The sequence below is a fragment of the Vespa mandarinia genome, chromosome 2 (genome assembly GCF_050613455.1).
Source record: "Vespa mandarinia isolate Hongniang chromosome 2, ASM5061345v1, whole genome shotgun sequence".
Classification (NCBI taxonomy): Eukaryota; Metazoa; Arthropoda; class Insecta; order Hymenoptera; family Vespidae; genus Vespa; species Vespa mandarinia.
In genome coordinates, this window is record NC_140811.1 from 19,772,501 (window position 1) to 19,785,766 (window position 13,266).

The 13,266-nt window shown below is 28.7% G+C and overlaps 2 protein-coding genes across 13 annotated transcripts in view; one reads left to right on the forward strand and one right to left on the reverse strand.

The window, feature by feature from the left end:
* The window catches only part of Bap60 (Brahma-associated protein 60), a 20,478-nt gene extending 7,266 nt beyond the window's left edge, over positions 1-13,212 (forward strand). Inside the window, exons 1-7 of one of the 9 annotated variants that reach the window (XM_085654887.1) lie at positions 9,209-9,334; positions 10,599-10,727; positions 10,810-10,985; positions 11,326-11,671; positions 11,751-11,948; positions 12,098-12,356; positions 12,451-13,212. In XM_085654887.1, coding sequence (XP_085511013.1) covers positions 10,614-10,727; positions 10,810-10,985; positions 11,326-11,671; positions 11,751-11,948; positions 12,098-12,356; positions 12,451-12,857 — 1,500 coding nt within the window. In that variant the 5' untranslated portion in view covers positions 9,209-9,334; positions 10,599-10,613 and the 3' untranslated portion in view covers positions 12,858-13,212. The other 8 variants (XM_035865337.2, XM_085654888.1, XM_085654884.1 and 5 more) reach the window with 8 other exon arrangements.
* Positions 2,388-9,263, reverse strand: AP-1sigma (AP-1 complex subunit sigma-2). 4 transcript variants are annotated; one of them, XR_014981775.1, is made up of 6 exons: positions 8,720-9,023; positions 8,454-8,632; positions 8,204-8,312; positions 7,946-8,083; positions 3,314-3,444; positions 2,469-2,863 (listed from the first exon to the last, which is right to left on the reverse strand). XR_014981775.1 is itself a non-coding variant. In XM_085654889.1 (5 exons), exons 2-5 carry the CDS (start codon positions 8,630-8,632, stop codon positions 3,400-3,402), a joined length of 471 nt encoding a protein of 156 aa, XP_085511015.1. In that variant the 5' UTR covers positions 9,129-9,263; the 3' UTR covers positions 2,388-3,399. The 4 variants fall into 4 exon arrangements, 3 of the variants coding, with proteins under 3 accessions (XP_085511015.1, XP_035727646.1, XP_035727726.1); XM_085654889.1 differs by lacking the exon at positions 8,720-9,023 and adding an exon at positions 9,129-9,263 and having other exon boundaries at positions 2,388-3,444; XM_035871753.2 differs by having other exon boundaries at positions 2,470-3,444; positions 8,720-9,022.
* Positions 13,213-13,266: the final 54 nt, after the last annotated feature.

The following is a 13,266-nucleotide window of genomic DNA, read 5'->3' on the forward strand; positions in this document are numbered from 1 at the left end:
TTTAACATTTGTCTCTTTCGTCTATCCTTACATTTTAGGTCGACGTTTGGGACTTTACTTGACTAAAGCTTTTAGCTTCTAAGCTACCGAAATTGTGCTCGCGGCCTTTCTTCTTTGATTCGATATCCATTTGAAAAATAGCAAAAGAAAAGGGAGGATCACTTGCTCCATTTCTTTTCTATTTTAAATATTATCGGAAAATAATCGAATATCTATGAGAATTCCGTTAGGACTGTTCCTTACGATTCTTCGTGTCAGGGATGAATGAGCCATTAAAATGGACAAGTTATTGTTCCTTTTTAACGGTACACTTTTATTTATTTATCTACGCGTGTCTACGAGATAAAACTACGCTGGTTAATGGGTTTTCGAAAAAGGATAGGGGAAGACGTCATCCAACGTTGTCGAACCAACGTTGATAACGACGACGGACGACGACGACGACGACGACGACGACGAAATGCACGATAACGGGGTGCAATGCCTAGCTGAAATAGTTTAGAGCTGGCACACGCTGACGCGCATCACTCACCTCCGTTTAACGTCGGTACTTTTCCTATCATTATTTTTTCTTTAGCTTATGCCAAGAGATTTGATATTTATCAGCACGTTTTATTCGAATGGTTTACTTGATAACCATTTTCGGATCGTTCTAGAGAACTCGTGTGAATCGAATGAAAAAGTAAGTCCAGCATAGAATGGTACCATTGTCGGTATTCCTGATCCAACACAAAAGAAACGACGTATGAAAGCGAGTCGGACTGCTGTGTGAATCACATGACAGCGTGCTGTTTCTGATTTTTCAATAACGGAACGAGTGGGAATTATAGAGAGAAATGTTTCCCATCCTCGGACTATCTTCGTCCCACATCCTTTTTCCATGTCTCTCTAACGTTTCTATTCATTCGTACGAGCCAATAGGCACGTGCCCCGCTAGAAAGTTGGACGTTTCTGACGAGCGTTATATCGTCAGACGAAACATAAATTATACTACTTATACGAACTCGATCTGTCTTGATGGCGTCAAAATAATATTCGATACACAAATGGATAAAATGGGCAAAGGGATTAAAAAGGATGGATTTGACGATCGGTGGATCCATCATGGATAAAACATTTGCCCGACGATCCGTAGACGCGCCACGGCCTAAGGGGGTGACAAAAGGCGATAGAGGATGCATTTATTCATATATATATTTGTTTCCTTTATTATGGACGGAGCACAAAGCATCGTTTGTCAATGCGACATATACTTTTCTACTCTTAACATAAAATACATACATATTTTAATTTTAACATCGGTAAATGTTATCCTATCAATATTTTTTTCTTTTTTTTTCTTTTTTTTCTTTTTTTTTTTTTTATAAATGTGTGTGCAGTCGATGATAGATAACATAGGATATAAAATATTTTATGACCTACTTTTGATTACACTGCGATGAAAAATATCTGCGTTTAAGGCAAATATTTTGAAATCCTACGAGATAAAATCAAAATAATGTTAACTACATTTTCTATCGTATTTTTCTTCTAACTTACATATCATCCTCTCGTTTGATATTATATAAACAACGATCAATTTATTTTTTTTAATTATACGATTATAATTCGTGAAAATATTTTCACAAAATTGACGTGTAACGATAAAGCTTCCGACAAGTTAAATGGCTTTTGGGCTACTTATGAATATTTCCTACAAAGCAATTATACAGTTATTCCAATTTCTTTCATTTCAGCGATGGATCTAATCAGTTTGCACTTTTTAATTCGCAATCCTGTTACGTAGCTCTACGTTATAGTTAATTGCGTTTAATGAAGAAAATCAGACGACTGATAGGTACCATTTATCCAAACGATATGTTATATAATCCTTTATCTAAATACTGTGAGATAATACTTTAGCATATACATATACATGTACATATGCGTATGCATATACATATACATATACATATACATATACATATACATATACATATACATATACGTACATATATATATATATATATATATATTTATATACACATACATATATTATATACATGTATGTAAGTATATTATTGTCACTTTTAAATTGAAGAATAACTTCAATACACAGATAGCTCCCGCTTTTACGAATTAATTAAATCCATTCTTCGTAAAACGAAAATTGTGAATTTTCCATAAACAAAATGCAACAAACGTGTCATCTGTCTCTCAAAATTCATTTTTGCCCCACCATTGATAATATTAATAATAATTTCAAATAAAATATGCATTTGTTTAGATACTATATATACACACATATGTATGTACACACACACACACACACATATATATATATATATATATATACGCGCGCACACACACACACACATATGTACATATGCGAAAGGTAATTCAAAGAAATTTTGTAAAGTGAAAGAATTCGTATAACAGGAGTTACCTGTATCCTACAAACATTTCAATTTGAAGCAATCTTTAATACTCATACTTTTGATGTGCCCCTTATAGATAAGTAGTATAAATATGTTAAATAGTCAAACATTATTTTTCTTTCTTTTTGTTAGATAAATTAGGGAGAATATTATATTCTCAACGAGAAAATTATAACATGATATAATGATCAAACGTGATAAACCTACTTGGAGTATATATTGAAATGCATAATTAACAAATATCTGAAAATGTAATTGTAATTTACTATGTATTCGATAACAATAGCCTTCCTTAAATATAAATTCGTTTATGCGATCATCAACAGTATAATGCTAAATTGTCGAGTAAAAAAAAATCTATATAACTTTCATACTATATTTATATACACGTTTACACGGGTTAACTAAATATAATTATGCACCCAAGGTCCAACAGAGCAGTCTATCTAAATGCAATCATTAATTACTTGTATAAACAATATAATAATAATAGTTATTTGTAAGTACATTTTACAAATGATGCATCAGTCATTAGGTCGGTATGAAAATAAAATGTAAACAACTTGAAAAATTATGATTATAAAGTATTATAAGTAAAATAATTCATTCCAAAGTTTTCCTTCGTTTACTTGATATGTAACATTGCTAATTGTAAAACGACTGTGTACCTAATTTAGAAATACTGACCGGTGACTTGGCGTAATACATTTATTACGCTAATCTTTAACTTAATTAAATCTTTGAATAATTTTCAATAGTAGAATAACATATCTCTTATTAAAATTGTTAATAATTTTAATATTGTGTATAATGAAAATAACATTTACTGATTCTTAGGAGATTTTTTTGCGTTACTAATTCTTAATAGTTTAAGTAAAGTAGTAGCTTACACATACAATGCAATCAATGTCCTGGAATGATAGAACCATTCCCATAGAATGTCTTGCCAATTGGAAAGAAAATAGAACTCTTGGTAAAAATATTATCCCAATCCGTGATCTTCAAAAAATCCTTGAGGGGTTTCCTCCTGAAACATATGCAATGTGAATTAGTTTTAGAAAAACATTCGGAATACTTTTATGTTATATATGAATAGGGATCAATTACTTTGATGCTGCTTTCTATTATAAAATTTATATAATACAATAATCACAGAATATATATATATATATATATATGAGTAAGCAAGCACGTACCTACTTTGACTTAAGTTATCTTCTTGATGCAGCTTCAAATGATGAACTGAACCCTTTTCATATAATCAAGTAATTATTTGTATTATTTTTATCAATAAAATTGCACATAGTGCACATTTATATACAGCATCTAGATTTTTAAGCTTTATTTGACATTTGTTTTTTTTTTTTTACTTTTTTTCTTTTTCTTTTTTCCTTTCTAGCATGCTATAGGGCATCTCACATACATTATTATTAATTTTGTTAATAAACAAAAGTCTATACACAACAAACCACCATTGGACTGAGAACACAAATGTTAAAATATATACTGAATATACTTTTTTATTTTTTACTTAAACATTCGAAAAAATTTCCAAATCACAATTCGTAAAAATGGTGAAACGCGATTTGTCTAAACATTACTTAACGTTAATACATTAATAATGGATTTATTACAAATACATTCGATGTTCTAGTTTCACATTGAAAGTTGATGTTATTGCTTATACTATACGTTTATGCACATATACATATAAAGATGATTTCAAATTGCACTTATTTAACATTGATAATGTATATCCATATATATATATATATATATATATATATATATACATACATATATATACATATATATATATATATATATATATATACACACGCGCGCACACACACACACATTCTTCCTTTTCTTTCGTTCTTCTTCTATAGATATACCATCGAAATTAATAAACAGTTCCCCCTGACATACATATAAAGTACATGAATACAGATACTGTTCGAAAATTCCTTATGTTCTTATAAATACATATGAGATATTATTGCCACAGTTATAGATCATTAAAATCTACTCAATAACTATGAGATAATACAAGTGAAAAATTCTCATTATAGAATATAAAATTGTTATGTTCCGACATATATTACTTTGTACCACTTTCCAATCTTCATACTGCACGATCTATTCGTACAAAAATATGACATTACTTTTTAAAATTTGAAGAAGAGAGCTGAATAGTGAATAAGAGATTAATGTATGTTAAAAATCTCTTATGAGATAAAGTTGACACATATGATGATGCACACGATGACAATGTTCTCAAGATGAGCTTTTCGATGTAGTTGTTCATCTGGGTTGTTCATTTCGGGCACGTAGAATATATAAGAATGCAGCACCTATAAAAGCCCTATCTCCCGCAGAGCACCTTCCACAGCTTCATCCTTCCACAAACAAACAAACGCTAACTAGTCTCGCGTATTCTAGTGTCAATTAATATTTTAACACTTTTTAATTTCACTTGTACAACATTATAAAAAATATTTTTTCTCAATATAAATATATAAATATCCAACACACGTTCGATATTTTCAATACAATAGTGAAAGATTATTTCAAATCAATCCTAATATTACAACCAAAATAAATGTTCCTTTTTTTCTTACTTTTTTTTTTTTTTTTTTTTTTTCCTATTACCTCAATAATTCCTTGTTATATTTTTCCTCTTAACATATGTATTATATTTATAATGCACTTACAATGTTTACATTTATACCAGTGCCAAAATGTGTATTCATTTTTATACAATAATTATATTATCAATTAATGTTAACAGTCTTCAAGAGTATCAATTAATCAAAAGGGTACACGAAAACTTTTCCTATAATATCATTATAAATTAACATTCCTAATAACGATAATAATAGATATGCTCCAAATACAGTACCCTTCTATACTTTTAAAATAAATGTTTACTGTATTTTAAAATAATGATTATGGCATTAGCATCATATAAAGTTACAAGCAAATAAAAGCTAATTGCGAATAAAACATTTTCATTGGAAAAGGTAAACAGTTTATGAATGATTTGTAAATAGTTGCTAACATAATTTCTATTATCTCATATAAAAATTAATTAATTTATTATTAGTATAGAATAAGAATGCATAGATACTAAACTGTAAGAACAAGAAAAAATCATTGTTTATTAAAATTTTCATAATACATATTGTCAACAAAATATGTACAACTAGCAGCATATCCATAGCAATAATTTTCATATTTGTCACAATACTGCCATAATCTATGTTATATAACAGCACATAATTTCTTTTCTTAAAGACTTCTGTTATTAACATGAAATAATAATTATTAGAAAATATTATATATTGCAAAAAATCGATAGAAGCTACTATAGCAATATACAAGGATCATCCTTAATATTATGGCAATACTGTAATGTATATTGTTATATAACAAAGGAAGCATGCTTATCCTTGTTAACAATCATTACTTCGAGTATGAGAATGAAATAATAATATCAAATATGATGTCAAATTTATCATTGCAACAAAAGTAAAATACAATGTTATCAAATATTATGAAGCGAAAAAAAAAAAAAATTCTTTTTTTAACATTCTAATAACATTCAATTGCCTATTAAATGAAATAAATTAGCGGTCTATATATGATGCTAATACAAAAGTATGTTTTTTAAATCGTACTGGATCAAATTGACTAGATACAATACACTGTATATTATGCAATTTTCCTTACTATTTCTATCATTATTATATATCACCTTTAATATATGCTTCATTATATCTCATTAAATATATACATCATTTACATGGCACATTAAATATAAATTATAAACATAGTTTCTGCGTGTAAGTTACCATTAAATAATTAGTTTATGTTAACAACAGATCGTCTCTTATTGGTCTTGACGTATCATAAGTGACTCGTTGAGAATCTTTTATAGATAAAAACCATATTTAAAAAAAATCATCATGCAGCAAAGAGTTTCCTACCATGGAGATGCTACCGCATACATAATATACATATAATATTGTCATAAATAATTATATATCACGCTATAAGCCCACTTAAAAATAATAAATTAACAAACACATTAAGCAATCTATGCACGCAGGATTAGCTGTTAAAATATTTAATGCTCAATATTTTACTCAATCATCAACTAACTTCTCATCCACTTAATATTCTTAAAATATATTTCTATATTATTATTAATATATAAAATAGGATGAGGAATTTAATATAATACTCTAAATATCCTTCCATTTAAACCGATAACATAAATTACAAGGAAATAAAGCGTACATACATAGCCAGACAATGCAAAAGATATTATCGTCTCATAAGAAATATCTGATTAATAAAAATAAAGAAGTATTCTACACCAATTACTAGAAAAAGAAAAACAACAAAATAATAATGATAATAGTAATAATAATAATAATAATAATAATAATAATAATAATAATAATAATAATAATAATAATAATAATAATAATACTAATAATAATAACAATAATAATAATAATAATAATAAAAATAATAATAATAATAAAAATAATAATAATAATAATAATGTCGATTAAAAACCATAAAATCTAAAATAAAATTCTATGATGAATATATTAAATTAAAAATTTAATCCATAAATATAAACTTTTACTGACTTATTTGTACTGAAACTGCAAATTAACCGAAATGCTAATTAATCCATCTTTTATGCTTGTCGAATGAACAATTAATTATTCACACAAAACAAGATATAAATTTCAAAAGCATAGATATGCACGAAAAATATTTTTAAATATTACCACAACGAATGAAGTCAAAGTAAGAAAATTGATTGTCATTTATAATGACGTAACAAAAAATGTTAGAAAATATGTATGCTCCTAAATATTATTTGAACTTGTAGCTGTTCGGTGCATATCAAAAATCTCACTATTATTTTATACTATAATTATTATAAAATTATTTGAAGAAATTCAAATAATGCGGTATAATATCAAATGGAATGGATATTGAAAATATATAGTTGTTGCATGTCTAAAAGTGTTATATCAAAAAAAAAAAAAAATAAAAAAAAATATATATATATATATATATATATATATATATATATATATACATCACATTACTGCATCAACGAAAGAAAAAGATAATAAACATGCAAACCACATAATTTGCATCAAACATTTAGTAACATTTCTTATAGAAACCTTTTCTCTCTTTTTCTTTTTCTATCATTTAAAAAATGCATATTACTCCTGTTAGAGACATTACACAATAACTACCGACAATAAGAATAATATTCATGGATCATTTAAAAGTGCAACAGTAGTAAAGGTAAAATTTATTACGCACGCTTGATTCAGACTAATGATAAATCTAGCTGACTAAATTTTTAACAAATTTCTAGATATAATACACGTTTAAATGATCAATGTATAATATTTAGGAAGGAACAGACACACGAACAGAGTGTCAAAGAAGAAACGTTACAATTCAATGGGTACATCTCCATAACTAACCTCCTGTAGTAAATCCTGAGCTGCAATGGCTTTCAACACATTCTTCTTGCTTGTTTCCTGTATCTCACCGCCAACTAGTAATTCGTCCAATATAAAATATGCTTTTTCATAATTAAAGATTATATCCAACTCGCATACCTAAACAAAATATATATAGAGATATAAATAGATGTATGTTTGTATCTTTATGTAAACCAAAAAGAGAAAAAAAGAAAAGAAGATAAAGGAAGAAAAAAAAATACGATGATTTATACTTACACTGCCAAAGTATTTATCCAATAACTCGACGTAACGGTGTATAATTTCAAGGGTAAGCAATTCATTGTCGTTCTGCTCTATAGCGCAACAGAAATACAAACTCGCGTATCTAAAATAAAATACAATTATTATTATTATTATTATTATTATTATTATTATTATTATTCTTTCTTATTTTTTTTCGAAATGTCACAACACCCTAAAAATAAATGACCAAGTCAAATAAAAAGTCATAATAAATGACAGACACCTTTTATAAACGACTTTAACGTCTTTCCACTCTAAAAAGCTTGACATTTTTGGTTTTCTCGCAAGTATTGTAGTAATTAATTCTCTCGTGATCTTCTTCTTCAATTTATCTGGATGTGCAACATACCATTTTTGCAAGCGCAACTTCCCTTGACGACTGAACAATAACATAAATTGCATCTGCAAATATAAAAACGGTATCACGTATAAAAGTAACATTCTTTTTCAAAGGAACCTATTAATACATTTATGATTAGATCAACACACCATTTTGTTTAAAATGTGTCGTACGCTGTATTTTTCAAAGTGAAAAATCACAAAAGCACGATATTATAAAAATAAGAGAGGGGAAAAAAAAAAGAAAAACAACGAAAGACAACTTCAATTTGGATTGCTATTCGCTGTTTATTATCAATGATATTACTGCATAATAGAAAAAGATGACTGAACACTTTTTCACTAAAAGGAACTCTACCGTTTATCATATGATTTAGGTACGATTACGTCCGCGTACATTACGAGATCTATTGACACGAGTTACGGCACAAAAGATGTCTACGTTATTTTTCAACTTGTTAACGGAAATTACGTTTTGTTATTGCCGCGATATGCTTTTCTATTTGATTGCTCTGTAAGCGTTCATTTGTGTCAGTTTTTATCGAAAAGAAAATAATACCTCGTAGTAATGTTATCGTTTCAAAACATTCGTAACGTTAGTTTATATCTATGAAAGTTTATATGATAAAAATGTCGAAATTGTAGAAAACGAAAAATGAACATAAATTATAGTTTGAGAAGTTAACGATTGGGGAACATTTTATAGGGACAATACGTAGGTACAAAGATACGATACGTTCGAAATTGGAATCCACTGTATTTTAAGTAAGTACATAAGTATGGATGTAAAGTTAGGTGGCGCAGTGATGCATCGTTGAAATTCTTAAGAATAGAAAGACCTCTATAATTTTACCATAAAGCATGAATTTAAAACACGAATTGTCTTTCATCTGCCTCCGATGTAAACGGTAATTACCCGCAAAATTGTTTAATTTCGAAAGAATAATTTTCTGATAATCTAATCTGTCTAATCGTTTAAAGATCTTTATATATATGTCCACTTAAACGGTTTAAAAAGTACATATACAGGTTGTTTTTTTTTTATACGTCAAATAATGGAATCAAATTGAGCCTTGTGTGTGCTTTAAAGTTACCTCCGCGTCACCTGATGGTCCAAATATAAAATAGTCATGTGTACACAGGGCTTAGTCTCGAGTCTAGTTGAATTAAATAAACATGGCGGTGCGATTAGAACCTTTCAAAAATATTTAACAACAAATAGATATAACGAAATAAGTTTTACATTGAATATTTGATTCGGTCGTAGATAAAATTAATATGGGATACTAGCTAGGTGGCGACAAAAGCAATGTCTCGGAACATTTCAGAATTTAATATGGAAGTTTCTTATTAGCTTTATGAAGTCTCTACTATTTCTTATTGCTTATAACTGAGTTTGTGCTCTTTTATTTTATTTTCTTTTAAATCGTTTAAACTGATATCTATACATATAAGAAATTTGAAATATCACACACACACACACACTCACACACACACACACACACACACACACACACATACGCGCGCGCGCGCACACACACAGAGGGAGGGTGAGAGACATATATATTTATATGTATGTATAATATACATATTTTTATCTATAATGTTTTAATATGGAGATTTTTTTCAAGTGTTTGTTAGTATCACTCTTTTGACATATTCTTGTGATTTGATTACTGCTTGCATCTATTTGTAAAGTTTTAATGTAACATCTTTCAAAATTATTAAATCAAAGAATTTAAATAACTTGTGTTGCCAGTAGTTCATTACATTTAATCTAAAAAAGTATTAAAATTAAATTCAGGTTATGTTTGTAATCTATATTTATTCACGGTAATAGAAATCATTAAGCATTTTCTTTTCGTTTATAAATTTAATATTTCAAAGAAACATCCATGTATATATTATAAAAAATGTTCAAAAGCGTTTAGTTTGATTTATATGATTTATGGTGTACTAACGGTATAAGACTCATAATGGTATAATTAATTCAATAAAAGTACTTAAATATATTTTATTTTTAATACAGAATAGATAAAAAAATATGGCGCAAAGATTTCCTGTCCCAAATACAGGAAACAATGGTCCTCCTCCACAACGATATCCTCCTTCGTCTGTACCACCAAATTTGCGCCAGTATTCAGGACCAAATTTTCCAGTAAGTTTAAATTATTAATCTATATCTTATTTTATGTTATAAAGTAACATATAAATAGATTGTTTCGTAAATTTTGATATAGATGCAACAAAGATCTGGATTTACACCTCCGCCACAAATGAGCAATGCTGCACCAGGACCAGGAGGAATAATGAGACCTAATCAGCCGTATACCAATATGCGTCAAGGTCCAATGCCAACGCCTCCTGTTGGTAAAAGGAGTGCTGATCAAAGAATACCTTTGTCACAGCAAAAACCGTATGTAATGCGTATCATTTTTAATATATACTCTCTCATTTATTTTCATAAGAAAATAAATACAGCTATCTCTTTCTACAATTATCACATCCTACACACATATAGTTTCTACAAACTTTACTTTTATACATAGTTATGTGTGTGTGCGGGTACGTCTGTGCGTACGAGATACACACACACACACACACACACACACACACATATGTATATACACATATATTCACTCATTACCTAATTTATATCACTTTTATCAGGAACCATACATGTCATCCTCATGCTGCCAACAAATTTGTACACACATTGATCCTTGAATCTGTAATTTTTACAAAAACTTATATAGGTATTTTTGGAACAGTGACTTTTCACATTCCACATCCAAGAAGAAAAAGAAACTTGCTGACAAGATATTACCTCAAAAAGTACGAGATTTGGTGCCAGAATCCCAGGCTTATATGGATTTGCTTGCGTTTGAAAGGAAGTTAGATGCAACTATAATGCGTAAACGTCTTGACATACAAGAAGCCTTGAAACGTCCAATGAAACAGAAACGAAAGTTACGTATTTTTATTTCCAATACATTTTATCCAGCCAAAGAAGCAGCAGAGGGAGAGGAGGGTTCGGTTGCTTCTTGGGAATTAAGAGTTGAAGGCAGATTATTAGATGATACTAAAAATGATCCTAATAAGGTACTAACAATTCTTTTACATTAATAATCTTTTATTCCCGTTAGTGATAATATTTTTCTTATATGTACCATCGCAACAGGTGAAAAGAAAATTTTCATCCTTTTTTAAAAGTCTAGTTATTGAATTAGACAAAGATTTGTATGGACCAGATAATCACTTAGTTGAATGGCATCGTACATTAACTACACAAGAAACTGATGGATTTCAAGTAAAAAGACCAGGAGACAAAAATGTTCGTTGTACCATTCTTCTACTTCTTGATTATCAGCCTTTGCAGGTAATAGATATTTTAGTTTTTTTTTTTTTTTTTCATATATATACCTATATATATATATATGTATATGTGTATATAAGTCATTCGAATAAATATTTCAAGTGTTACAATGCTTATATTATAATGTGAACTTTTTTAATTATTTGTTGCAGTTCAAATTAGATTCACGACTTGCACGATTGTTAGGTGTACATACACAGACTCGACCTGTTATTATTTCAGCACTTTGGCAGTATATAAAAACTCATAAACTTCAAGACAGTCATGAACGTGAATTTATAAATTGTGACAAATATTTGGAACAAATCTTTGCCTGTCCCAGAATGAAATTTGCTGAAATACCGCAAAGATTAAATCCATTATTGCACCCACCCGATCCCATTGTGATTAATCATGTCATTAGCGTAGAAGGTATGTGCAGTTAAACGCATAGTTCATTGACGACTATATAATCCATATGCATAAATTGTATACTTTCTAATTGTATCTATTAATTTTGTTATAGGTACAGAAACAAAGCAAACTGCATGTTATGATATAGAAGTCGAGGTCGATGATACATTGAAAACACAAATGAATAATTTTCTATTATCAACTGCAAGTCAACAGGAAATACAAAGTCTAGACAACAAGATACACGAAACCGTTGAAACAATTAATCAATTAAAAACGAATCGTGAATTTTTCTTAAGCTTTGCAAAAGATCCTCAACAATTTATTAACAAATGGATTATATCACAAACAAGAGACTTAAAAACAATGACGGATGTCGTTGGAAACCCAGAGGAAGAACGCAGAGCTGAATTTTATTATCAACCTTGGGCACAAGAAGCTGTCTGCCGTTACTTTTATACTAAAGTCCAACAAAAACGAGCTGAATTAGAACAAGCTCTTGGCATACGAAATTCATAAAGTTATTAAAAAATTGTCTATTAATGTGCGATGAAATGTTGTATAAAATATTTTCTCCATGATATTTTGTTGCAGTGATTATAATATTTGAGTTTTTGTAATATTATATGTAAACTACAAATGGACTCTTTCTTTCTCCCCTCCTCTCTCTTGAAAATTTGGATCATATCATATACCCACAACTGGGCTTGAATTGTTTACAAAGTATACACACATACACACACAACCGCACGCACATAAGAAAGAGAGACTTATTCATACAAATATATTTCTGAAATATTACTGAAATGAAACATTTTTAAAGTGAACTATGAAATTTTGCATTATATTCCATATTTGCTGCAAGTATTATTGTTAGTAAACTTTACGCGTAACAATGAATAAAGATATTGATACAAATGTAATATAT